The sequence below is a fragment of the Apaloderma vittatum genome, unplaced genomic scaffold (genome assembly GCF_000703405.1).
Source record: "Apaloderma vittatum isolate BGI_N311 unplaced genomic scaffold, ASM70340v1 scaffold6351, whole genome shotgun sequence".
Classification (NCBI taxonomy): Eukaryota; Metazoa; Chordata; class Aves; order Trogoniformes; family Trogonidae; genus Apaloderma; species Apaloderma vittatum.
This window is the reverse complement of record NW_009699495.1, coordinates 40,946-68,292: the sequence shown is the minus strand read 5'-3', so window position 1 is coordinate 68,292 and position 27,347 is coordinate 40,946. Positions and strand designations below refer to the sequence as shown.

Below are 27,347 nucleotides of genomic sequence, written 5' to 3'. Positions count from 1 at the left end.
CCTACAAGAGAACTTAGTTAGAATATAATTAACTGAGGATCCATATAGATGTTTCTTTCAGACTTGAATCGGCATCCTTGTGGGAGCTGTTTTCTTTCTATTTTTTTTTTTTTTTGATTTCTCAGAGAAGTCATACTTTTGTGGCTCTGCTTTTTGTCTTTTTTGCTGAAAGGCACAGAAAAGATAACAACTGTCAGATGCTTAAGACAGAGATGTTATATTCTCCCAGTTTTTTTTTTCCTGTGGGGGGGAGTTAAATGTAATCTTTATTTTTCAAGATTATACGCAACAGATAAAACAGGTGTGCATAGTTTTCACAGAAGTAACGTAGACAATTCCGGCGCCATATTCCTATATAATCTGAGTTTCTGAAAGCTTATGAGGACCACTGTTTCTTCCCACAAGTATTGTACGTTTTGCACTTTTAGCTTCTTAAAGTCCATCCTGTGTTTGGCCTAACTTACCAAGGCATTCTCATTGTCTTTTTGACTAATCAGGGCAATGTATCAGTTCATCTCTCTTAACTGAAATGTCAAACTTCGGAGCTTTCGTGCTTGAGGCTTTCTAGGGGGAAGTGGTTTTCAAACTCTAAATCATCCCCAGGTGCATATCTTTCCTGTGGCAGATAGAGAGTGCCAGGAAGTCTGGAATCATAATTTAGGTGCCTTGATCAGGTAGGATGAATGTGGGCTTGTAGGCAGAAAATATGTGAGTTTTCAAAAAGTGTCAGTCTAATTAGTTCTGAATTTCTTGGAGAAGCATGGCAGAATGTGAAATACTTCTCAACTTACAAGTTCCTAACTTTTTCCTTTCCCCCTACAGAGGCTGCTACCGACCCCCCTAAGACACCTGACAGCGAACCTTTGTTTACAAAACTGCGCAATCCAAGCACAGGCAAGTTTTGGAATTGTGACATGAGCCTGTTAACGTTCTGGTTGATTCCCTCCACCACCGAAAGATTCATGTTTTGCAAGCTGAAATAGTGATGATAGTATAAGTCTTACGTGCCAACGATATTGCTGGTGATGCCAGATAGCTAATGCTGTGCAAACATTTAGGATTTCTTTTATAATTTTAATTGGTTGAACTGTTTATTCATCAGAAATATTGGCAGCACAAAAAAGAGGTGTAATTTAAGTTGTGTTTTTAAGTGCATTACTTTGAGGGAGCTTACAGTGTTGGGTGTTGAGCCTGAGCCTTTTTTAAATCCAAATTTAGGCTTCAATGCATTCATCTTATGCTATAAAATAAATAGTCAGAGGTAGAAGTTGTGATTCAGTTATACTTACTAAGCTTTTTGAGTCTTTTAATTTTTAAATCTAATTTTCTTCTTTCCCTGGTCCAAGTGGTGGTGTCTCTTTTCTCATTTACAGATTATGAGGCACTTTGAATTCAAAATACATTGGAAAGACCAGCAAATGCCGGCAATATAATGACACTACCATCCCACAGCTGCTTTCTTCTAGATTTTCTTTTAGTATAATATTTATTTTTATTAAATGAGTAATGTATTAACTTGAATATGTGATAGTGCAACAGAAACTTGGAGTAAGTCTATGGCAGGGTTAACATTTTGTCTGAAAAATAGATTTCATGCTGGTTTTTTTTCATATAACCTTATTTATTTTATATAGATTTAAGTTGAATGTTTTTGTTTTGAAATTCACTGCTCATATTTATGTGTGTAACTAAAGCCTTGAGGTGCATTTTAATGTCACAATATAGTAAATGCTACTCGTACTTGAAAGGGGAAAATAATTAAAAACAATGTGTACAGAATGTCAAATCACTTAGTCATCATGATACGTGTTTTATGATTGCTCAGATTTACAGTGGGAATATATAGCCTTGGATATTTTCCACCTGCTGTATTATACTGGCTTTCTAATTTTAAAAGTGTAGATGCTCATTTGCTTTTCTCTGTGAAAGAAGAGATCTGTTTACGTTGTAGAATCACTCATCTTGAGAAAGGTTTCTGGGGAAAACCTAAAGTATAATGATTGCCTGGGTGTGTTCCTGTAGAATTTACAGGAGCTTATTTGTAGACCTGCATAAACTTTCAGTTATTTAGCCTGTTATAAGTATAGGGTCTGAAAATGGAAGGACTGTGAACACCCTATTAATGTATTTTCCTTATGTTTGGGTCTAACAGATGAATTGTTGGTGCTAGAGACTGCATAAATACACACTGAAGGACTCAGCACACTATAGAACTGATGCTAACCACTTTATTAAATAAAAGTATGCATGGTCCTTTTTATAAACAGGTGAAAAGGACAAAATCTCTCTCCCTTCTAAAGCTATAAACTTAGCGTGCAATTCAGAAGTACCACAAAAAGCATTTTTCAAAATGCTGAATTAAAAGAAAGGAATTAATCATACCTCAAGACTTAAACAAATTTGTGGGCAAAGCTGCCTGTGTTCTCTCTCCATTCTCTAGAGTTTCTGCCTGACAGCACTGTTGGGAACCTGTGACGACTGTCCTTTTAACATAAGCAAATAAAGTCAGGAACTGGAGTTAGGCAACAGGAATGGTCCCTTTCCCAAGATTTCATAGCTCATCACTGCATTTGGCGAGTGCTCTCACTGGTAGGAGTCTTAAGTTACTCAGTGAGCACTTCTGTGAGTAGTTTGATGTCTGGTGCTGATGAAACTATGGTGTAGACCTGTGTCTACAAGCATGTGGTAATGTTCGAAACCTCTGCTCCCCCTTTTATCTGCTCTTCAATCCTCTCCTTCCTTGCCCAAAAGAAAAAAGTATTGGAGAGCTGAAACTGTATCCTTAGGTGAACATCTGGTCAGCCTTTTGGATAAAGGGGGAAAAATGCATTATCAGTCATTTGGGGGAAGAGATGTGTCTGCTCATTTTAGCTGATCTCCCTACGCACCTAGAGGACTCTGCAGACTGAGAACAGCAGTGCTGATATCAGTTTGCAAGGGCTTATTTTAACACTTTTTTGAGCGAGTCCATGAACTACAAGTCAGTGCAGCTTTGCAGTTTATGTGTTTTTTAGCAGAACTGTTGTAGTTGCCTTTGTCTCTTGAAGGTGAATTGATAACCAAGACAAGACAAGTCCAGCCAGCAGAACTCAGCTGACCAAATTTCGGTTGCCCCTTCTGCAGTTATGGCAACTTCCTGATTTAGATATGGGAAAGGCCAATCCTATTTGCAACATATTCGTCGCTCTTTCATTAGATCCCAGAACTAACGTGAAATGGCAGAGATGTGCTGTGAGGTGGCCGAAAATAAAACTTTCCTTTTCCTTTCTGAACTATCAAGGTTCTGATGGGCAGTTCAAAGCAACTTCTCTTTGCTTCCTTGTTCGACTTACTTGTCTACCAGTACTTGGTACTGGATTGACAATCCATTTTGGTGCAGACCAAAAAAAATCCCCAAAACATTTCAAACTGTCACTGGAAGGTTTGAGACTTTTCTTCCCCTAACCCACAGTCCGATATCTTGGAGATAAACAAGATAGAAAGAGAGGGAGTTTTCTTGTTTTCCACTTCCCCCTTTAGTACAGACAAAAGCTGGTTTCTTGAGTGATTCTGATTTAGGTTTGGATCAAAGGCTTTGTGTTGTAAGATGAACTATTCACACGTCTTATTTATTGATTCAAATTCAGTTTGGTTTATAGAGCTGGTAAATGAACATCTGTATATAATAGTTTTCTTTGTCTGAGCTTTCTTTGTAGTGAGTTTATGTAGAATGTGTGTATGTTTGTGTGTCTGTATGTATATAAAGCACATTCTTCAGATGTATTGGGTATTCTTTTGATTTTTGTGAAAGCTTACAAACACAAACCAGATTTCTTTTCAACAGGGGAAGCAACCCTTTACTTGTTCAACAGTGGTGCACAGCAGCTGTTTGAAGTAAAAGCTTTTCATGAGGAATATCGTTCCTGGTTTATAGATCAGACTGTTCAACAAGGTGGGTAATATAATGTGTCCTTCCCCCAACTGTAACTAATGGTCATTCACTAACCTTCCCTCTCTTTCCTAGTAAATTTACAGGTGTTTTTCCTAGTTGTTTGATGCATGCTGTATCACATCTCCACCTTCTGACACAGTCATTTGCCATCTGGATTTAACCAAGGCTGGGGACTTTGTGGTCTCTCTTTAAAAGGCTGCCTTTGGCAGCCTCAATTAGACAGATGTTCATTTGTCCTTGAGGAAGAAGAAGGGGGGAGGAGTCGTTCAATTGTGTTTAAGATGAAGTGCCATACTTAGCTTGCCTTGTCAATCAGACCAGCAAGGCCTCAGTGTAAGTAAAATTTGTGTTATCCTGTGGGGAGGAAAAAGGGCTAGAAGGCCTTAGCTAGCTAAGCAGAGCAGTGTGTTAGAGCTCCAAGTGTTGAAATGTATGATCTTACTTTCTTTTAATTACCTCTGTTGTCCAGTGTGTGAATGCTGGGAATCTCTGGATAGGCCTGCTGTCTGAGGGTGCTATCTCGGTGTTTTGTCTGAAGTGACAGTGCCATCCATACCATCCCAGTCATTCTCTGATCCTAACTTGCCTTTCTTAAAATGAGGAGGAGACTGCTTGTGACAGCTTTAACAGTCCTTTATCAGTAAGGGTCTCACTGGAGTGGTGCTTATCTGCCAGCACATCCATGGACCAAGCCATAAGTATTAATTGAGATGAAGGTGTATTAATTTTGTCCTTTTTAATGAGAAAAAGAAAAGACTATTTATAGTAATAAATAAAAGCAACCCCACCAGACATATGCCTTCTTTAATGTTAATATCCCAAAGCATGTGTTAACTTTTAAATATCCTCTGCAGGTGCATATAGCAATGCAAGTGGTATGTCTGTGAGCTTTTCCTTGCTCCATCTGGGTGTGAGCCAAAAGCCCGGATCTGCTCCCTGCTCTCAATTATTATATTGCTCCACGTTGTATTCTCCCCCTCCCTTTCTAGCCTCTATTTTGACCCTTGGGATACAGTTGCCTTAAGGAATCGTCGCCTCAGTTTTCATTAAAAGATACAAAGGGGAGAATTGCTCCTGAATGTTAGAGCTGCTGCATCTCTGAAGTGGTCAGGGGAAGAACAACACAAAAAAGCTGTGGCTTTGCAGTTAAAGCAAATTATCTTGTTATCTGCAGAGAAGGGCAGAGGATCTTTACACACTTACAGTAAGAACAAATAAATACACACTTATAGTAAGAACAAATGAATATACCTCTTCCTGGAGGTACAGTGGAAAGTGTTTAAATGGAAGCTCTGAGAGAGTGTCTAGTGTTTGGGTTTTTTTCCCTCTGGATTATTATCAAAACTCTCATATCTGAAAGTGGTTCTGATGCTTCTTCACCTTATGCGTTGCATCGTGTCAGTAATACAGATGTTAGATTGGGTATCAGCTTGGTCCAAACCATGTTCTTCCCACCTGATCTTTTGTTAGTTTTAGGGCCATCACAATAACATTTCTTTTCCTTTAATTATCTTAATCATGTGATTTAAAACAAAAAAAATCATTTATTTGCTTTTGGTTTCCTAATTAATGTCAAATTGTCATCAATTATTGGGTCTCATTAGTCAATTTCCTTGATGTCACATTGTTTCCAATTATCTATAATTATACAGAAAGCCTGACTAAGCCATTGTCCTGCAATGAGCTCCAGATGGGCAGAGGTGGCTGTTTCAATGGGAGGCCAAGTTCTTCCTTTGTGTATAACTTTGAATACAACATACCAAGCCATATTTTCTGATCTACTTATTTTTTTTCTGTTAGGAGACTGCACGCAGGTTCTCCCCTTATGGATAAGAGGCAGCTCTAACTTAACTGGATCTTGAAAATCTTTCCTGCCCTGCTTACCTCTTTGGCCAGTCCACTGTTGACTTGCCCACTGCTTGAGGTGGAATATACTGGATATATCTGGTATCCCCAAAACAAGTTTCTGTTATGCCCGAATCTGCCAATAGAGGGCAGCTTCAATGTTGCTGGTTTTAATATAGTCCAGAAAAAGGCAAAACTAAGAGTGCTTGAAGCTAGCAGACCTGCAGTGGAGCTTGTGCTTTGGTCTGGCAGGGTTGAAAATTGCGCTATTTCTATACCTTTAATACAGAATCACAAATACTGTTCTCCCATTTTATTAAAAAATTGAAATACTTAATGAAAAAAATAATCTCTTCTTGCCTACACTCCTGAGAAAATCCTAAAAAAAGGTCAATATATTGTGTCTCTTGATACTAAGCTTACTTTTACATATCTGTGACTTAGATGGGCGCCTGCTGTTTGTTACACCAATGGACCCCTTGTTTCTGATACTTTACTACCTCATAAAGGCAGACAAAGAGGTAAGGCTGCTTTATTTTTTTCACTGGAATTCTCAAGAGAAAATGCTATTTTTGACTTCATTTTGTCCAGAAGTTATGTTAGTTTTATAAAGAGAGGCCTCTGTAATAATGGAAATTTAAGTTGCATTTAAAGCAGAGAAATCTACCCTAGAAGTATTTTTGTTTGCATCAAGTATTTTGGTCAGTAAAGTGTACTCCAGGAGTCAGCCTGCAAACTCTACAAACTCTATAATCACCTCCTTTTTTAGCAAATAAGAAAATCCTTTTTGTCCTTTTTGTGAGAGCCTAGCCCAGAACTATTGAATTTAAAATTATGAGATGTCATCAAACAAACTAGTGCCCTTTCTGAAGCATCAGTAGATGAGTCATTTCGGGAAAGAAGGGAAGAAGAAATTTGAATGCTATGGGGGAGGAAGAAGGAACATTTCTGTAGCAGTCTGAGCTTGAAAGGAAACATCGTCATTTTAGAAGCAATATTGGTAGATATTCTCTGTTATAGAAAAGCAACGAGATGATCAAGTATCCAAAAGTTAGATTATTAATGAATGGCTTAATTGATTTATCATAGGTCTGGCAAAACCTCACTTAAATTTCTGAAATGTATCAAAATGTATAGGCAAAGTTATTGATTTGTGTTTATAATTTGCCTGGGAAAATAAAGGGCATAAAATAAAATGCTAATGTTCATCTTTGTTTTGTGTTTCATGGAGGCAATAATTTCACTTTAGGTATCCTAGAAGTTTTTGCTCTAAGAGTATTTTCTATAAGGTCCCTTGATATTTTCTGCTTTAGACTGCAAGTGGAGAATGCAGAAGAACAATTTTTGTATGGTAAAGAAATGAAGTCTGAACATTTATAGTAGCAACTTATTGTTTTGTAATTTTTTAATTATTTATGGTATAGAATGTGCAAACATGTTCTGTATTTCTGTGGTCTGTTCCTGCCCGTCAGAAGAAGTCACTTCACGAGGTATAGTTTAGTTCATTCTCTAGGCACTATGCTCTGTTTCAGTTCAGTATTTCTTTCAAAGCTTTGTACCAAACTTAAATTAGGGAAACGTTAAGTCTCCTCTGTCTATGTGGTAGAATGTGGAGGCAGCCTAAGTACAACTACTGCTGCTGTTCCTATGCATGGGGAGAGTCCTTTAGTGCCCTTTACTTTCTTGGAACACTGTTTTCTAGGTTTTCTAGGCCAGGCATGGTGCCAGGTAATGCATAGAGCTGTTCTGGGTCCTAAATTAGGGCAGTGCCCTGCCTAAGTTCCCGTATTCTTGAGTAAAGGAACGTCTTGAGGATTGTGTTGCAGATACCTCATGCAAGGCCAGCTTAAATGGGTCACAATTGCTTCTGGTTTGAGCTAGTCAAGATATCCACTGGCTATCTTAGGACCATCCTCTTCACCACCCTTTGGGTTTGACAGTGTGACGCAAAGTTGCTTAATATGTGTCTTCAGAGCAGAGCCATCTCCTATCCAGCAGGCTTTCTTAGCTTAGGCTCTGTGGCCCTGGTACAGTGTGAATGTATCTGTCTCACTTTGGGACACAAGCAGGTTTATGCAGGTAAGTTATCTACAGGAAACAGTTTATTGCAGCTTCTGCCTCTCATAAGCTTCTTTTTGCCATCGTTACTATGCCTTTTCTCTTTTGGGAGAAAATAAACCTTCAAATTCTTCCTGTGGTTTCATTTTTTGTTTGTTTGTTTGGTTTTTTTCCTGGGTTTCTTCTGCTTGCTTTTATTGTGATTTAACAATGGATGTTACTTTTATTAAGCCTCTGGCTGCCTAGCAAGAGGATTAATTAATAATGAAAGCATTATACCCAAGTGGGTTTTTTTCATGATGCCCAGTGTAATGACTTCAGCTTTGGCTTCTGAGACCATTCACTCTCTAAGGATGGAGGGCTCACTGAGTCTTTGTACTGATGCATTAAAGGATCTTTCCAAAGGGAAGGCTGCCAGTTGTGCCAAACCGTGCTGAATGATTATGCATTGTTTGGCAACGGCGAAATTTGTTTGATGGTTCTGTCATGCGTGGGGCTATTTAAGTTTTGCCAAAATCACTTTATATACATGCTCTGGCCAAACTGGAATTGACTTTGCAAAGGTGAAAGGTTAATGCTGTGTTCCAGAAGCTGCCCTGCTCCTTTGAGATAGGTTTCTGTGGAAGGAAAAGCAAAATTTGAATGGAAGTTATGACAGTGGTTTTAATTCAACGAGTTTTGGTCTAAAACACTATTGGCACACACTGACTACTGTGTCTTATGTCATCTTTTGAAAAATCTTGCTATACTTCATGTTAGTTTCTCCCCGCATTGTTTTAAATTTGGTCTTTTAAATGCAGTAATTGAAGAGTTCGCCATTTTGTAGATATTGACTGGTTTGAAATAAGTATTTCTAGCTTGCTTTATAATTGGTTTCTGAAAGTATCAGGTGTTACCATTCAAAATATGATCTTCTTTAAATCCTTTATTTTAAAGCTATGGCTAATGCATACACGTATATTTCTATGTGTGTGTAGTGTGTATATGAGTCTTAACATTATAATAATTCTTTTATAATCCCTTTGATGTATTTTCAGCAGCAAGGAAAGTTCCAGCCACTCGATCAAGTTGTGCTAGACTCAGAGTACCCTAGCTGCCTATTGTTGCTGAAGTGTGCAGATGTTAAACAGCACATACATCATGTAACAGAAGAAAAAGGTGAAAAAGGGGCATGTGTATGTTTATGTGTTTGTGTAAAAAATGGAGTGGATTTATTAGTGTCACGTCATTGCAAGATAGATTTAAATATTTGGGTTTTGCAACACCAGAGGTGCTGGACAAAACTGTACTTTCAAAACAGCAGCTTAGACTTAGAGGCTTTCATTCCAGTATTGTGAATAGTAATGTGTGGATCTCAAATTTTCTGCTGTAACTCTAAAATGCTTATTCAGTCTTGTTGCTAGGTGTCATAAAAATGATAAACTGATCAGAGTTGGCTTATTAATACTAATGTACATGTGGTGAACTTTCTTTGCCTTTTGATGAAAGTTTTACATCTGTCCTAAGTTCTTTATTTAGTGTAGGATGGTCTGGTGTGGAAAAAGTTAACCATTGTCCATTTGGCTTTTTTTCTCCATTTGTCACAAAGCGTTCAAACAATAAGTAGGGAAAAGCTGGAGAAGAGAGAACAGACTGCTGTGAAAGGAGAGCACAAGATTTCTAGCCTTTGGATTATTTACTGTTGTAGGTTTAAGTTCACAGAATCATAGAATGGCAGAGGCTGGAAGGGACCTTAGAGATCATTTAATCCAACCTCCCTGTCATGGGCAGGGACGCCACCTCTCGACTAGACCAGGCAACGCATGGGGACTGAGCAGGAAGTTCAAAGATTTAATTTTTTTTAAAATAGAAAGCTTGATTGGGATGCATAACTGTATGAGAGAGAAAACTCAAATGGAAAAAAAATAGCAAAGTATCAATTCTGTACATTGTTTCCTCAACCTTTGCCCAGAATTCCCTTTAGTGTGGGAGCTTTTGTTATATTTGGGGACAAGATGTACTTTCTAGGGAAAAGGAAGGAGCGTTACATGATTTTTACAGCTTGACAGACCTGCAAAAGATGCAGGACCTCAGTTCTTATAGTCAGTCCTTTAAAGAGCATTCTTCTTATGTTTGCTGACTTCTGATATTGAGTGGAGATTTACCTACACACAAAGGGGGGTCTACAGGAGGAGGTGCAGGAGTCTGAGAACATGGAATCTACCACCAAGTGCAACACAACTAAGCTGTCTGACCCTTATGTGTGTAGAGTTCCTCCAAGGTGTTGAGGTACACAGATTAAAAGGCAGAAATATTAGGAATTTGCTTTCCCAAAGCACTCTGCCTTTGTTGTTGATATGTATAAGCACCATTTAGATGATCTACAGATAACTGGAAAGTGGGTAAGGAAAGGTGATGGAAGAATGAAAACTGATAAGAGGTAGAACACCAGACCTCTTTATTGCTGTATCAAGGGGTCGGGAGGCAGGTTGTGAGGTTTTCCTGATTAGATGCACAAGTTTAAGTATTTCCTGTATAATATACATAGTGGATATGCAGCATCGTAGGACAGTTGCTTCCCCCAGAAAATCAATTGAAACTGTAGGGCAGGACATGTTTCCATTGGAAATGATCACTTTAACAAGAGAACAGGAAATCTGGGCAGCAAGACTGTTGTTGCATTGTTGCTGGCACTGGAGTAATTGGAATTATGTGCTGCTGTGATTCTCCTGGATTTCCAAAAGAACATTCAGAAAACGTTTAATTAGATTCACTGTCACTGGGAGCAGGCAACCTTTGTCTTTGGGTGAGTTCTGACTTTCGAGGAGGCTTCTCTAAGACAGGTACACCTGAACTGCAGAACCTCTTTTGTGTTCCCATGAAGTGGTAAATACTTCCAGTAAAAACTATTACTAAGCTTTTAGGCAATTGCTGTGCTCTGCAACTTGTCTAACGCCAGCTAAGGAGCTCGTGGTGAGAGAAGGGGTGCTAAACTCCTCTGCACCCATCTGAGAAGGTGAAAAGGTGAAAAACTGTGCCAAATCCTCTTGGCTTTCAAACAAAGAAGCCTGTATAGGAATGTAGGACAAGGTTTTGATTATTTTTCTGAAGGAGTGCTTCTTCCAAATAATGCTGCTGTCGTTGGGCAATATTTATGCTACCTTCTTACCAGAAAAATAAAAGTAAATTTAAAAAAAGTTTTTGCTATAGACAAGGTTTTGTATCTTGATCTAACCTTGTATCTATTCTGTGATTGTCTTTTGATGGACTGTGTTTTGTTAGACGGTGGTAAAGATGCTTTACTTGTTGGCTTTTTGCATTGATGTTTTTAATAATGTATTGTGTGCACCTATAAGTATATGTAATTTTGCCAACAAGTGATATTAAGTGTTAAAAGAAATTAATGCTCGCTTCTTGAGTTTTGTTTTAAAAGGTAAGGTTAAAAGGTCATTAAACCTGTACACACATGCACACACTAGCTGGATGTGATGTTCTTGGATGTCCCTGTGATGTACCTGCATGTACCTACTACTTCTTTACTTGCTCGGGTTTGAGTTGACTTGAAAGTAACAGCGACATTTGTTCTTAGGATTTCTTTGTTTTTCTCAACACAAAGCATATTGTTATGCAGCAAACTCATCAGTACTTGCTTGCCTGTCATGCACAGATCGCCTTTCTGTTTGGTGCACTTTTATATGTTTCATATTCTCCTGTCTTCTATTGCCTGTAAAAACCACCAATATTATGACTGAGGTACTCTTTTCCAACTCTCAGACCTGTTGTCCACTTTGTAGTCTTTCTCATTTAAGGAGTAGGGCTTTAGGGCGAGAAGTATGTGTTGTGGTGTCTTCTGCAACAGTGATCTCTTGTGCAGAACCTAGCAACATAATTATTTCACTCTTAATTTAATCTTAAGGCATTTAACATCTGTCTAACAAATTCTTACCGTAGAGCACTCGCAGTTTACACTTACTGAATTAACAGAAAGTCCGCCTTCCCTGGCTTCAGTGTTGAAGGGCACTGAAAATCCATTTTGCTGGATTAAATTCCTGGTTACCTGCTTTGGTAGTTGGGGAAAGGGTGTGTTATAGCTAACTAAATCTGGGCGAGGCAGGTTGGTTGCTAATAAATTCAAGCATCAGATAGAAAGTACAACAGAGAAAGTTTAAGAAAGGGTTATGAGTTCCAGTTCTGGAGTGTTACCCTTTGTTTCATTTTGCAAGGCAAAAACTGCACTCTGATCTTGTCTGATGTGATTAACATGAAGAGCCAAGAAAACTTACCTGATTAGAGTAACTAAGTAATATTGCCAAGCTTGTATTCCCAGAAGATGGGAAAAAAAGGGCCATATGAGTTTCAGAGTTATGGAAAACACTGACAGAATGGATGTTAAAATGTGCTTTAGGCAGTTTGCTCAACAATACATCAGGGAAACTTCCAAGTCTACATAGCGATTACCCGATCACTGAACATATTATTTAATTGTAGAACCACTTATATTCCATCTGTATTTCTCGAACCCAATCTTTCCAGATGTCTGAGACCAGTTTTATAGGCACCAGACACATTAGGGAACAAAAGGCTTTCCAATATATACTCGTATTATCAAACATAGTCGCTAACTCTCACCAATATCAAATGTGCATCACATGTTAAATCCACGTTCCAATATTGAATCCTTTTGTCAGCAGTTTGTGACTTTCATAACTCACTTTAATTCTTCAGAGGTCTCAAATATTGTCAGTTTCTAGAGTTTAATAGTCAAAACTGTCAAATGCACAAAATATTTTCTAACGAAGTGATCTCTGAAGGGTTCAGTGTAATTATTTTTCACATGTTTTAATGAAAATGGCTTCACAGTTCTGTGTTTCCTTTCCCTAACTGAGTCACTCTGAATCATGCTGTTGTGGGGGAGTCTGCCTGGGAATCCAGACTAGAATTACTTTTTAGCACGGGTTGGGGGATGGTGGCCAGAGGTTGTCCCTTCCTCGAACTGTCCTAGATAAGAGAGGAATCCACGAACCATACTCACTGTACTTGGATCCAAATCATGTTAGCTCTTTGAGAAGCAGGTTGAACTGTCTTGAGTGTCTCCCTGATTTTCTACTTCTTTTCTTTCAGAGCCATTTAGAAGCTTCTGAGTCCTAAAGGCTACAGCCAGTAGTGTCAAAGTTAATTACTTTACCTGAAGCAAAGTGTCTATTAGTGGGGTTTTCCTTTCTGCTCACAAGAAATTTTGCAGGTTTTTTTCTACAACTGTTGAGATAGACTTAAATTTCATCCTGTAAACAGCTTTCCTCAACCTCTCCATACCCCCTACCATGCATACACGAAGAGCACATAATACTTAGCTATTTGTATGCAGTTTGAAAGAGCCAAGATAAACCCCAAAGAAGGAAATGCTGAAGGAATCATAAGTAACATGTTGTTGTTTGCAAAGGGAGAAGGAAACTCAGTGAACTGAGTGTTGGAATATGATCAGTTAATGACATGAAACAGATGTAGGTATTCATGGGAATGGTGTACAGGAGATTGAAACTTATTGAAATACCTGCTAAAGAAAAAGACTGAAACACAGTGGGCTCTAAAATCTCCTGTGAAATCTTATTAGGCATTTTGTTCTCTTTCCACAATGTAACTTTCTGTGGATTAATACTGGTTTTTTATACTGAAATTTCCATGAGCCCTTGTAGTTTTCTTTCTCCTTTGCATTGTGAACTCACATATCTCCAGATAACGGATCACATGTGAGTAGTGTTCGTTATACCCCAGTTATCACAGGCGAAGCACTTTATGAAATTCTTCTATCATTGAGTTAGTTTATGTTGCTCAATAAATCATAAATGAATCATGTACTTCCTCCCACAAGGAGTGTGTTTCACTGTTTGGGATTCTGTATTTTCTTTTGACACTTACTAAACTACGTAAAAGGGGCTAGAAGTAAAATTTTTGCTTTAGTCACTTTGTGAAGTGAGAGGGGAAGACTGGGAGAACTAATAGGAAAAGGGTTTATTGAAAGAGTGACTGGTTTGTCTTTGCTAAGCAACTCTCTGTCCTGGCCCCTTACTAGGTGCTGGAATTCAATAAATAAAGATTTAAGATACTAAGTTTTAAGCAACAACCAAATGAAAAAAACACAACAATCATACTTGTGAACTATGTGGTTAAAATGACCAATCTGGTGACACAGGACAGTGAAGTTTTAGCGAACTACAGGGGCTTGAGAAGAGTCTTAGTGAATTCAGGCAGCCCAAGATTACACATAAATAAAACATGTGCTTTTCTGCATTAGGGCCTAATTAGAAAATTGTCAAGTTGTTCAGACTTGTGCATATCAGTTCAGTCTGTTTATTTTTCCACATTTCCAATATTTTTAAAACTTATTGCCCTGATATCAAACGTGCAAGCTGCAAATTAACTTTCATGCTGTATCTACAAAGGTTTTAAATGTATTGAAAATGCAATCCGAACCAGTCGTGACTTTCTCCCTCTTACTTTTTTTTTTCTTAGAGATTGGCAGTCAGAAATTCCACAAATACAGCCAGGAGAAGACACTGAAGTGGTTAAAGAGAAAGGTATTGTGTTTCTCTTTTGCTTTCAAAAGTGCTTTGTGTTTAAAATGAACAGGCTTATTAGCTTGTCCATATCTGCATCAGAGCCATGTGGTGTGCCTCAGCTCAAGGTACATGTCCTGTCCAAGAAGGACAGACATCAGAGTAAAGCTGTTGCACTTGGGAATGTGATGAGGTATTAGAGAAATGAGAAGCTTGTTGTTTCTCTTTCTGACGGGGCTGGCATGAAAGGGATTCGTGGAGTGTCAGGAGTCAGAAGCGGCTGAAATCAGTTTATTGCTGCGTTCTGTAGGCTTTGCATAAAGTCAGAGGCTTGTCTTTTGCTTCGTCCACTTCACAGGTGAGCTAGATGAGGGCTTTGACTATTGCACCTGTTAAATTCTGCCGTGCATTAAAGCTGGACAGAAATACCTCGGGTTTGTGCTACAAATAGTTTTCCTTGTGAGGTTTAGGCAGCCTCTCAGAATGGTCTTGGTAGGGCTGCTGCTGTCCTGATCCAGTCATGCCGTTCAAGAGGTGTGCAATGCGTGCAGAAAGTAGACTGGTGTTATAGCTAAGCTTGATGTGGTCTGTGTTTTCGAATAAAGAAGGTGAATCTCATTTTACACACGCCTGAGTGCCCCTACAATGATGTCACTTTGCAGAAAAAAATTGCATACATCACGTATTACAAGGAGACTTTGTTATTTAAATTACGCAACGCAAGCGCAAAACCTGGTCTACTTAGTGCAGTGATGAGTCGTGGGGCTAACTATTTTGCAAAAAATACTTGAATTATTTTCATTTGAACAGGTACCTGCTTGTGCCTTTGAAAATAATTTCTTCTGACAGTTTTCTCTTTGTTAGATCCAGTATGGCAGTGCCCTCTGAAGTCCTTAATCTTTTATTTCCATGAAGACTGCCTTTGCAATCCAGCTGAGCGCAGGCACTCTCTGTTCTCTGAGCAGGTGTGTTTCTCACCTGTATGATCATGGCCATTGCATCTGAGTAGCTCGGCTTATCTTAGGGTGCTGCAAAACGGGTGCTGTGTTGCCAAGGCAACGTGTTCAAAGGCGTGCTGGTTTCTTTTGGTTTTCTTGAGCTCATATGCTAGTCATTACAAATGTATATTAAATTTCACCACAGTCCATAACTTGAGTGTTTTATATGCTTGAAACAAAATTACAAGAGCTTTGTCACTGCATTAACATGTGCATAACAATGCTGATATAGACATTTCTTTCTGTGGTTTTCTATAGGTCAATCAAACAGTGAAAGCACTTAAAAGCAACAATGTAACTGTAGGTGAAAGGGTATATGCAGATACTTACATCAGCGGTAAACAGATCACAGATACTAAAGAAGGTAAGAAAGCTAAACATTCTAATTAATTCCATTTTTTGAAATAGCATACATGGAGATAAACCACATGATTAGACTCTACAATGTATTGAAATTGGCCTTTGCAGTAAATTTATTCCTTGTACAGAAAATTCCATCTATGGTGTGACTTGTGTGCCTTGACTTTTTTTAGTTCTTTGATATCTTCATTGGATGACATTGTAATTAACAGTAGGTCTCTGCTGGGGTTCTTCTAGCTTCTCCTTGGTTCAATGAGAATACATTTTTCTCAGTGAAATATAGGCTGAAGTGCTTTGCTGAACTGAGACTTTCTTGGACAGTAGGACACATGCTAATAATTTATATGAGTATCCACCCAAGAAGTGTCTCTGTATTAGAACAGACTTTATTATTATTACTTTTATTAGCATGCAGATGCTCTTCTCGGAATTCTCCAAAAAGAAGGATCTTAGGAAATCATAGAGGGTAAAAGCTCCTGGTCTAAACATTACTTTATGTGACAAATGTATGGAATATACAAGTGTGTGCTTACAAGGGGCAAATACTTTAATAATATGTGTATTAGGTTGACCTGAAATTGACAGTCATGGTACAGAAAAGTCTGGAGTGATCCAGTTTGCTTCTAGTCACCTTTTCCCTAGGGAGTGCAGTGTCCTGAATGTTAGTGGGATGTGAAGTTGGATGGAGAAACCTGAAAATGGACTTCGAATAAATTCTTTGTTAATGAAAATTAACGAAAGTTTAGGACAAGAAGAACAAAAGCAAGTTGTTTCTTATTACAAAGACATTCAGAAGTCTGCATGCTGTTGGAGAAGAAACAAAGCAACTTGCTGACGAAGTGGAAAATGAGTTACCAAGTAATGATATCAAAGGAAACAACATAAATGAGATTTAAGAGGCCACTAGACAGTTTTATAGACGAGAGATTGTAATATATGCTTTTTAAAAAGAGGCAAGGCTGCAAAACTTGTGACTTTAACTTTACAGTAGCTTTTCATCCTTTCCCCACCCCCATTTTTTTAAAGAAACGGAGAATTGTCCTGACAGCAACCATCTTAACTATGCTTAAATACTTTATCTCTGAAATTTGTTACTAATTGCTCATCTGGATTTTTTTTCCCACCTTCCTTCTTACTTACAGTAACATAGATATAATAGTCTTTTTAAAAGGCTTTTTTTTGAGATTTAAATGAGCAGTATTGAAATAGGGAATATTGGGAGTTAAAAGTAAGTAAGTTTTGGAAGCAGTCCCATTGTATGTAGCAAGGTGAATGACAGGACATCAAACAGACCTTAGTCAACACTTATTTTTAATAAGACTCATTTTCTTGTCTGATCCTTTCACTGCCATGACAGTGCAGTTTCTTTCTGCAGGGGTATTCTGAAGCTTCAGTACCTTGTAAATAGATGAGTATATTCAGTTAGCACCTACAGATGTTGTAGGGCAAAAATCTGGGAGGATATAATGAGTGCAATGAGGAAGAAGGGAACGTTTAACGTGTGAGCCCTAGACAAAGAAAGGAGAAGAACAAACGTTCCTGATGTTTGACAGGAGGTTAATAACTAAGCAAGGCGAGGATGGGGACACAGACTGCCTAGAAAGCAAATAGTGCTATTTTGAAATTGGTAAAGGAAGTCAGTGAAGATTGCTTCAGGGAACAAGTGCAGAGAGAATACATTTTATATTTAGTACAAAATAATAGCTTTTGACTTGGCCTCACCGTTTAGTGTTATAATGCAAACAGTGAAATGATAGGAATATTCTTCTTAAGCAATAAATTGTACGTGTTAAGTGCTGAGGTGAAATTGTCTCAGCTTAGAATTATTTCTTATTCTCTCCTGACCGTAAAGTGAGTTTAGGGTGTGATAAATCCTTGAGGAATATAGACAGTGGAGGAAGGAAAAGTGCAGATAGGAAATACTAAGAATTTGGCGTCAATATAGTTGAAATGCATATGCTGGTGTCTGTTAACGCTTTCTGCTTCAATGCTAGTTTTCACTGGGCTTTTTAGATTTAAATTAAAAAAAAAAAAAGGAAACTATCTCAGGCACAGAGGAAGTAGTTCTTTACTAACCTGAGGCTAGTTCACCATGTGCTTCTGAACTCTCTACGTGTGTAGGTATATGAGCAGCTAGAGCTGGACTGCCATAGACAGAATTCAGAGGCAAGGTTTTAGCTTGATGTCTGTCTGGCAAATACTTCCCGTGCATGGGTGCAGTTACTCCCTAGCAGCCCCATCAACAGCAAGTTTAAAAGATCCGCCCTGTGATCAGTAAGTGCTTGTGCAGAACGTGAGCAGAAAAAATCTGGTTTAGGACTTGATGTTATAAATGGGTCAGGGTTTTTTTTCTCAATCTTTCAGAAAAACATTTACGGCAGGAGTGCTCTGTACTGAAAACGGCTTCTAGTAGTTCATATTTCCACAGATAATTATCCCATCTTGCCAGTGATGTTTAGATAGGCCTTGGCATTTTCCGTAAAGTACTGAAATTAAGTACAAGACTTTGAAATAGACTCATTGTCTCATCTAATTGTTTTCAGTTGAAGCCAGAAAGTGTACTTTAGTACTGAAGCCCTTGCCAAATAATTGTGAGATCCAGATGCTTTAAAATTAATGATTGTGTGTTCTGTTGAGTCAGCTTTTTACTTTTGCAGGTTTTTAAAATTTAATTTCTTCGGAAAAATACATGATATCTAGTATTCTTAGTAAGTGAACAACTTTTTTTGAAAGTATGTACAGCAGATATTAATAACGTGCTGACAAAGTGAGTCTTTACATTTTAAATAAACCTACAAGTGTCATATAACATAAACTACTCAACACAGAGAACCATCACAGTGTATCCATTAGAAGTCTCTTACTATTAATTCAACCTTATGATTTATGGTAGTGCATGCAACATGGCTAAGGCAACGTGACTACATGATGTGAATGTTCTTTTTTTTTTTCCTTCCCACTCGTTTCTCCATTCCTGAAGACTATGTACGGTATGCCCATGGATTAATATCAGAATATATTCCCGAAGATCTGAGTAAGGAGTTGTTAAAATACTTAGGGTAAGTAGTGTTCCAGCTAGCTGCTATTTTTATATGACATTCTACAATGTCCTTTTGGTCAATCCTGTTGAATACTGAGTTTTGTTCCTCAAGGTTGCACGGCAAGATTTTATTTGTCACATTTTACATGTCATTTTTTCAAATGTAGATGAAGCCTCTCTGTAGTTCCTATGATGCTAAGGACCGTGGGCTGGAAGAGAAGCATAATATATGTCTGATATGTCTGTTATCACAGTTGCATCATGAGCAATGTGTCTATTTTAAAGCAAGATGGGGAGGAAATCTGAAGAGTTAAAAGCAATTTGTCCAGAAGCGAGCAGCAGAGCCAGGAGTAGAATGCTGCTGGATTTTGACTTCATGTTATCTAACCTGTGTTAGTGTATGTTTAAATGTGGAAGGTGAGCCAGCATCCTCATCCTGGTGTTCACTGCAAGCAGCAGGCTTTGTTTGGAGCATGACTGCGACCCTGCACCTGCCCTTCAGTTCAGTTCGAAGGGTTCTGTTCTGGTGGCCTGCGGAAAAATGTACAATTTGCAGCTTGAAGTCCCGTGGCGTAACGGTTTCGTTGAATAGATGTTACGTGCTTTATACTAACGTCGTACTAATAGCCAAAGTTCTCCTGTTTTGGTTCTAGGAATTTTAAAAGAGCCCATGTTTCTGTATGGTGCCTGGCTGTGTTTTAGTTGTCTAAGTCAGAAATACAGAGTATGTGAACTGTTTTTTTTGCAAACGTGTGCTATGTGCAAGCAGCTAATTACTGAAGCAGCCTTTGTGCGAAAGGAATTATAAGCTTTAGGTTGTGCAATCCAGCTGTCTGAATTTATAACTTAAAAATCTTTTTTTCCACAGGCTCCCAGACCTTAAAAGCCAAGCATCAGAGCCACCATTGAAGGTAAGAGAGTGTTAAGATATTGACAGATACATTGTGTTGTAAGCTAATTTATCTGAATTATTGTTAAAACTAGACTAGACCAAGCACTGAGTACAATTAAGTAAGTAAGTTAGCCTTGTGAAAAGTTGATCTGAAGTACCACAAGAAATTTACCAGGTACTTCATATTTTTTAATAAGGAATATTTTGGTTGATTTTCCTGTTTTAAAAAAGGAGAGGGAAGGAAAGAGACATATTTTATGGTTTTGGTCAGCAGTCTTTTCAGACATGTTTTGCTTATTTAGTTTTATTGAAGTTGATGGGATAATATGACCTCATAGGTTTCCTTTCATAAGTAATTTATGGGGACCCCGAAAGGGACCTCCTGGGTCATGGATTCCCAGACAACCATGTTGGATAATCTCTCATACACTGACCATTCTTCACTGTACGTCTCATTAGGACTTTTTATTTCCATTACTTCTCTTGGAAGACTGTTCTATAACCTCATTCCTCTGATGCTCAGAAACCTTCCTGTAAATTCCACCTTGTATTTATTCATAGCCAATTTATTCCGCTGAGCTTTTGTGCTAACATTATCGTTGGGTTTTGGGTTTTTTTTAATTGAAATGGCTCTTTTCCCTCCCTAACATTAGTTCTTTCAATGTGTAAAGGGGGGACATATATCCCTTCTGTTTTCATCTTATTAAGCTAAACTTAGTTGTTTAAGATGGATTCTAGATTCCCTTATCATTACAGGAACATTTCTTTTTACCTATTCCAAGATGTCTTCAATTGTTTCAAAGCAAGCAACCAGAATCATATATAATTATTCATAAAACCAGTACAATAATATGACATTCTTCCCTTCTTGCCTTAACTGAAAGTACTTTATCTCATTACATTTGCCGCTATTACTCTGTGATGTACCAGGTAGCTCACAGACACACTGTGAACAGCTGAGACCCACAGTTGTGATTTTTTTTCTCCACTGGAATGTTTATTTGATCAGCGTTCAGATTTATGAGAAATTCATACAGTTAGCTGCTGTGTACATGACCTCGTACTTCTGTACATTTCATCTGTTTTTAGTGTTTCCAGTCTTGAGGGTTCTCTGGCTTTTCCTTCACAGTGTTAAAAGCTCTTTAGGTATTCATAATGCTATTTAGTGATACACATTCAGCAAATGTTAGCGTGCTGTTTTCTTTAATTAAGAATTAACAAATATTTTGAATAGATATTGTTCATGGCTCTCCACTAGTAAGCTCCATCTGATCCAATTACATCCTTTTTTACATTATTTGCCTTTGTTTCCCTTTTACTCAGTTTCTTACTTACCTTAAAATTCTTAAGCAATCTTTGATTTATACAATTTAATTTTTTTTAAGTGACACTACATCAAGTCCTGGCAATCTTTCACATTTTCTGTTATCAAAAATGTTTAATCTTTGAGGAAAAAGTCATTAAGTTGGTAGGCACTGACTGTGTTTAGTTTTCATTTACTCTGTGTCTTGAAATATCCTTCCTTCTTTCACTTTTTCTCTCCCCTCCATTCTGCTGAGGCCTACTATCACGTTTTCCTCCTCCTTACATATAGATGGATGCTTGGCTATTCTGTAGCGATATGGTCCCTACCTGATGGAAGAGTTGCTAGGTTTTGCCTCTGGACTTGTGATTTCTGAGGCAGTCTCCCACCAGTGAAAGCTTATTAAATTTTACTTCTGTCTTGAGTAGAGTGATGTCTGTTCTACCCCCTGCGTTTAACCTCTTAATCTTTGCTGAAAACAATTTGCTGAGGCAAAGGATTTATTCCAGTTTAGATTAACTTTAATATCTATCCAATCCATGCTGTATAGCAGCTTCACTTTTTCTTTTTTGATTGCCCTTTTGCCTCTGTGGCTAAACAACCTTCTACTATTTATTTTAATTTCCTTTCCAAGGTCTAACTCAGCTTCACATTTTGGCAGTTCTTACTTTATCCCAGTATTACCTGACCCCTAAAACAAATCTTTTTCTTTTTTTTTTGGCAGTTTTTTTTTCCCTGCTCATTGTAGAATTCTGCTTACCCCTAGTATCTTTTGTTTGGTTTTGTTTTGTGGAGGGATGGTGGAAATATATGTGCATCTGTGTGAGCAAGGGGATCATTCATATAGTTTTGTCTGAGAAGCTATTTCCTTTGAGAGTTTTCACTTTGTTTCAAGTAGAAGATCCCAAATCAATTCTTACATCTTTGTCTTTTATATTCCAAGTGTCCTCCTCACACTTTGATTTGGCTTAGAGAAGTAAGGCATATGACTTGCAAAACTTGCCCCTTGAGAATCAACATCCCCCACTTCTGATTATCATTTCCATTTAATTTAAACTGAGGCACCCTGTGTCTCCTGAAGCTGGATTACTCACTGCACCAACCTTTCCTGCAATGTCCCTGCTACTTAACCGAAACAAAGTCTAAAATAACCTCATTTCTGGCTGATTCCATGACTGTTCTGGTAAGCAGTATGTCAGCTAGTACATGCAGGAATAATTGGGCCCTACTGTTATTAATAGCATTTGTTTTCCAGTGTATATTCGTGAATATAACTTATTTCCATGTGGTTGGACAATTATTCTGGCTGCACAGTTACTTGGCCCTTTGATTGAGTTAAGAATTATCTTTATTCAATGTAAGAAATATTAAACATACTTCAGGAGCCAACTGATATTCATTAGCCATATAAGCATGTTACAACAACTATATTAAACTACATGTGATGTACATTACATATTATGTACGAATAGCTTTTATACCACTGGGACAGTTCTGAGAATCTATTTTTAAAAATAGTTTTATTTCAGCAGTTTGGTTACAGAGGAAATGAGGCTTAGAACTGTTCAGTTCTTGGGCAGTGAAATCTTGCTGAGGATCTGATTGATTTCCAGAGCACTGACCAGGGTGTGTGTGATGCTTCTGTGTTTAAGTCTTTGCAACTTCAGAGATTAAAACACTCCTTTATTTCACAATCTCAGAGGAGCGAGGCAAGCCTGTACACTGGAACCTATGGCCTCTTTCCGACCATTTTCTGCACTTGCATTCACGTTTCTCTTCATGGGGCAAGGTGCATTGATGGACATAGTGTAAGGTTATTGGAAATAAGGAAGGGCCTAAAATGTATTTCCTGTGATGGTAAAGTAATTGCATGTTGAGAAATGCTGTTAAAATTAATTCTGAAGGGAGGAGAAGTTTCGAAACTTCAGTGTCCAACAGAAAAGCTACAACAGATTTTTCTCTTGTAGTACAAGAGTAAACTGGGTACGGTCTGGACTCTGTGATTTAATTATTAAATCAAAATTACATGTTCTTTGTATTAATTGAAAGCCATTGATCTTGTGTTGTAATTGTCATACTGTCCAGCTTGTCAGCATAGGGAGTCTGGCCGTTGGCAGATGATGAGAGACATCTACAAAGAATATGTAGGCTCTGCTACAACTAAACAGCAAATGTTTTTGCTGAAATGCAAACATTTTGTTGCAAGTTTTAAAAACTTGTTTATCAGATTCCAAAAAGAGGAGAATAGTTATTATTCATTAGATTGTCATTTGCAAATGTAATCACAGCACAGTAAACAGCCTCCTAGAGCGGCTGATCCAGATCCCATTGAAATCAAAAGAAAGGGCTGCTGTTGGACCTGGTTCTAAGAGCTGAGAAATCTAAGCTGCAGACCTGGCTTCTGTGCCAAAGAGAGAGAAAGCAGGGGGGATGGGGAGGGAGGGAAGAGAGATCACAAGCACCATAAACAGAATGAATAAAACAGGATCTTAAAATGTATGGTACCATCCAAGTTGCTTGCAAAATCACTCTCTTTGGCACAAAAGCTAGGAAGGCCACAGTTTAGATTTCACAGGATATTAAGGACAGGGTAGTAATATCAGATATGTAATAATAAAAATACAGTGTTGTAAAATACTATGTACTTTTTTCCCCCCTTTTGGAAACATACCAGGAAGTTTTCACCTTTAAACTAAACACATGCTCACAGTTTATGGAAAAAATATTCATTCTTATGGGCCTGATCATGTGCAGTGCCTAGAAATGGTCGCTTCCATTACTGCTGAAGTTAGAAGGCACCCAGCACATGCAGAGTCAAGCTTCTTAATATACTGTTGGATTCAAGTGATGAAGCAGCCAGAACAACTGTGGCAGTGTTTCGCTGTTGCCAGGCTTCAGAAACTAATTGCTGGATGCGTTCCTGTGAGACCTGCTCTAGGTGATCCTGCTCTGGCAGGGGAGTTGGACTAGATGATCTTTCGAGTTCCCTTCCAACCCCTGGCATTCGGTGATTCTGAAGGCTGTGCACAAACAGGTAGTAGACTAGATGGTGATCCGTTTGTGTTGGCAGAGAGCGGTACCGCTGGAGTTGCTGCACAGTTCCATGAGAGCATGGGGACCAGATTCTAGGTTCCCTGGCTGTCAGACACTTAGCTTCCAACAGTGGCTCCCTAAAAAATATAAAAAGGGTTCTTTAAATAGACTTTGACACCAAAGTCACAATCATGGACAGGAAGAATGGGATTCAGGTGATTTCTAGGAGTCGTTCTTCAGAAGGCTAGGAAGAAGAAAATGCTTCCCGTGCTTCCCATGACATTGAATTATCTCTCCTGAATACTGTAGAGATTATATATATTCACATATAAAGAAGACAATTACAGAGAGGAATCTTCCACTGTTACTGCAGATTCTTCAGTTGGTGGCCAGTCCTATTTTGGTGCTGTATTTACGTGATAAAGCCAAAGCTTTAAACTTCCATGTGTGTACATCATAAAAGTACATCATAAAAGAGCAACTTCCTCACTCTAACATTTCAGAAAAGGAAATTCTCAGATGTCCCTGTGGAACCAGAAGAAGACTATACTAAGTTTAACAGCAGCAATCTGAAAACCAAAAAGGTAAGCAAGCCTTACATTCACACATTTTGTTAAAGCCTAGATTAATATCCAGTATTAATGCAGAGTGCTTGTTTTTCTGCTCCAAAACACGTTACACGTCAGGAAAACAAATACAAAATGGCAGATGTCTGTAGATGTACAGGTAGTGGCAGATGTAGAACTTTTCATTCATTTTATAGTCTTAATGTCCCATTCTAAATGCTTCTACACTGTTACTGTTTGACTGTATTTTATCAGTGAACATTCCAGTGAACCACATAGACTTTGACACATGTCTTACGGTGCTCGGCTGATGTCTGCAAAGCTTTGAGATCTTTCAGGGAGAAATCCTGTGAGTTAGTGGTAGCAACTGTTAAATTTCAGTTAGTTGAGAAAGAAACAAAGATGGTAGCATTCACTTAAATTCCAAGGGATGCTAAGACAGGATTTATTTTTATCTAGAAATATTGCTTGTGCACTTACTTATGTCAACTTTATGAAGTTAAATCAACAAAGAACTTGCTGATTGCCAGCTCCAGTGCAAGTTTGCAGGCCAGTTCAAATCTGAGTCCAGTGGTGCCTGCCACTGTACTATTCCTAGGAGAGCAACAGAGATGTGAAAAGAAATAGATTGTGTGTGCCAAGGTTGTGAGGCTTGCTCTGGCTTATTTCTCTGAACATTGAAAGAAAATGAATCCTTCTTCAGTCCAAGGGGAACCAAAAAGGCCCTCTGTGCTGGTCTTGTGACCTTCAGACTAATGCTGACTACTCTTTATGCCATTGCAAAGAGAAGCAGCTGGTGACAGATGCGTTCCTTCCCCCCCGCAAAAAAACCCAGAATTTTTTGTAACTCGTGGCACATGCTACTTTTGAAGTAAGAAGAGGATTGACCTCTAAGTGAAGTGATAAATAGTTTAAAATATTCATGTTTTCCCTCTTCCCCCATTATGTACCTATAGCTTTTGAACTGAGTATAAAGATGGAAATAAACTGAGGAGAGATAATTCATTTTAGCATTAAATATGATTTACTTCTGAAATAATGAAGCACATTGATGAGAGAATCTGGGAACGAAAAGATAGCTCTTGGACTCTGTACAGCATACTACTCTTTTTTAAATACTTTGGCAGTGGTTTTGTTTGTATAGTAACACAGGCGATCATACTGTTGTTGCATATCTCCATCCTATCCATAACCTTGTAGCTGATCCCAAGTAGTGTAATTGTGAAGTCCTGCAGACTGAGGAGTAACTTAAAGAAAGGTCATTGCAAAATTTTCTTAATAGGGAAAACAGCTAGAGATTTAAAACATAGCATTTTAAAACTTAAGAGAGAAAAGAGGTCAGGTCTATAAAATGTGGTTCATAAAGTGTGTTTTAGGTGTAAAAGTCTGGGAAGTTGTCCCAGTGGCCTCAAAGTGTTTAGCAAATGTTAGTTACCTTCTTCCTTCTTAGTTCTTCCATCTCTTTTCCCTTTATTTCACTGCGCATAAGAGTCTTTGATAATAAATCAGTGTGAATTATTCATCGTCTGTAATGCAAGGCTGTAATTCAGCCTGCTGACAGCATAATCATGAGATTGAGTCGGAGGGTACAGTATGCATCTGTTCTATCGCATGCATTATTCCTCTTAACGTACACTCGGGGATTATCCCAAAGTAAACGTTTGAGTTGGGATACCTCATTCTGTAGAAGGGAAAGGTGTTTCACCTCCTTGACCTTGTAATTGATTCTCTGTCTTTGTCTGAAGTTAAGTAACTCGTGACAAGTATTTTTCTGTTTGAATAATCTCAGATTTGTTTTGTAAGGTTTTTCTCCTACAATTTAAAGCCTGCATAACATTATCTTTAATGCCGTATACTAAAAAAGCAATTCAGCTTAGCTGACTTCTGTGTTTGGGAGTTTGTAGCTTATACTCCCCTCCGATGGAGATGCTGCTTAACTTTTTCTGTTTATCGTTTCACTAACAGGCAAACAGCAAGATGTCTCCAGCGCAGAAGGCTCTGGCCAAAGTTGATAAGAGTGGAATGAAATCCATTTCTACTTTCTTCAGCCCCAAACCTAAAGCATCGCAATAAAGACTTGTTCTCAAAGAGTTTTTTACGGTGATTTTTTTATTTTTATGTTAAGCTAAAGGCGTCTCCTGAGGTGTTTTTTTTTTAGTGTAGTATGCGCAGGGCATGTCTGTGCACATGGTGGAGTGCAATGGAGAGATCTGTGAGCTGGTGTGGGTCAGAGCTGTTTTGTCACAACGGGGCAAGGCAGCCCCATACAAGTAATTCCAGCCTGGGTCAGGAATGCTGCATTCGCACAGTCCTGTGAGCCAAGAAGACAGGTTTGGCTTGTACCGTACTTGTACTTGTACTGCTGCTTGCTCTAGAGCAAGCTCAGGCCAAGGGCACCATGGAGTTTTCTCCATTGCACTCCGTTTTGTCCTGGAAACATGCCCTCCTTTGAGTTTCTAAGGAGAGATTTTTCATTCATAAGGAGCGTTATTTTTTTGAGACTTTTGAGATTTTTTCACACAGTATAACAGCTTAGTTAGATTTTTATGTTGACCCAAATCTAAGTGCTGATGTAAGCATTGCTGTTGGTGGCAATTTATCGCGGCAAAGATAATGTCTTTACTGGGATTTGGATTGTTTTGAATATGCTAGAAACAAATTGCAGTAAATGACAATGTGCTTGTGATGCAATAAAGTGCTTTGTGTAACAAATTTGTGCTTGTTGTGTTCGCTGTATGTTTCAAGAGTTAGGTTAGGCCTTGGGTCATTTTCTTAAGGGGTTTTGATA

At 38.3% G+C, this 27,347-nt stretch overlaps 1 protein-coding gene across 1 annotated transcript in view; it reads left to right on the top strand.

The window, feature by feature from the left end:
- Nucleotides 1-26,632, top strand: part of RNASEH2B (ribonuclease H2, subunit B) — a 29,575-nt gene extending 2,943 nt beyond the window's left edge. The window contains exons 2-11 of the mRNA XM_009878379.1: nt 823-894; nt 3,824-3,931; nt 6,221-6,297; nt 8,872-8,992; nt 14,324-14,388; nt 15,624-15,729; nt 18,706-18,784; nt 19,634-19,676; nt 24,497-24,577; nt 26,525-26,632. Coding sequence (XP_009876681.1) covers nt 823-894; nt 3,824-3,931; nt 6,221-6,297; nt 8,872-8,992; nt 14,324-14,388; nt 15,624-15,729; nt 18,706-18,784; nt 19,634-19,676; nt 24,497-24,577; nt 26,525-26,632 — 860 coding nt within the window. The remainder of the gene's footprint in view (nt 1-822; nt 895-3,823; nt 3,932-6,220; nt 6,298-8,871; nt 8,993-14,323; nt 14,389-15,623; nt 15,730-18,705; nt 18,785-19,633; nt 19,677-24,496; nt 24,578-26,524) is intronic.
- Nucleotides 26,633-27,347: the final 715 nt, after the last annotated feature.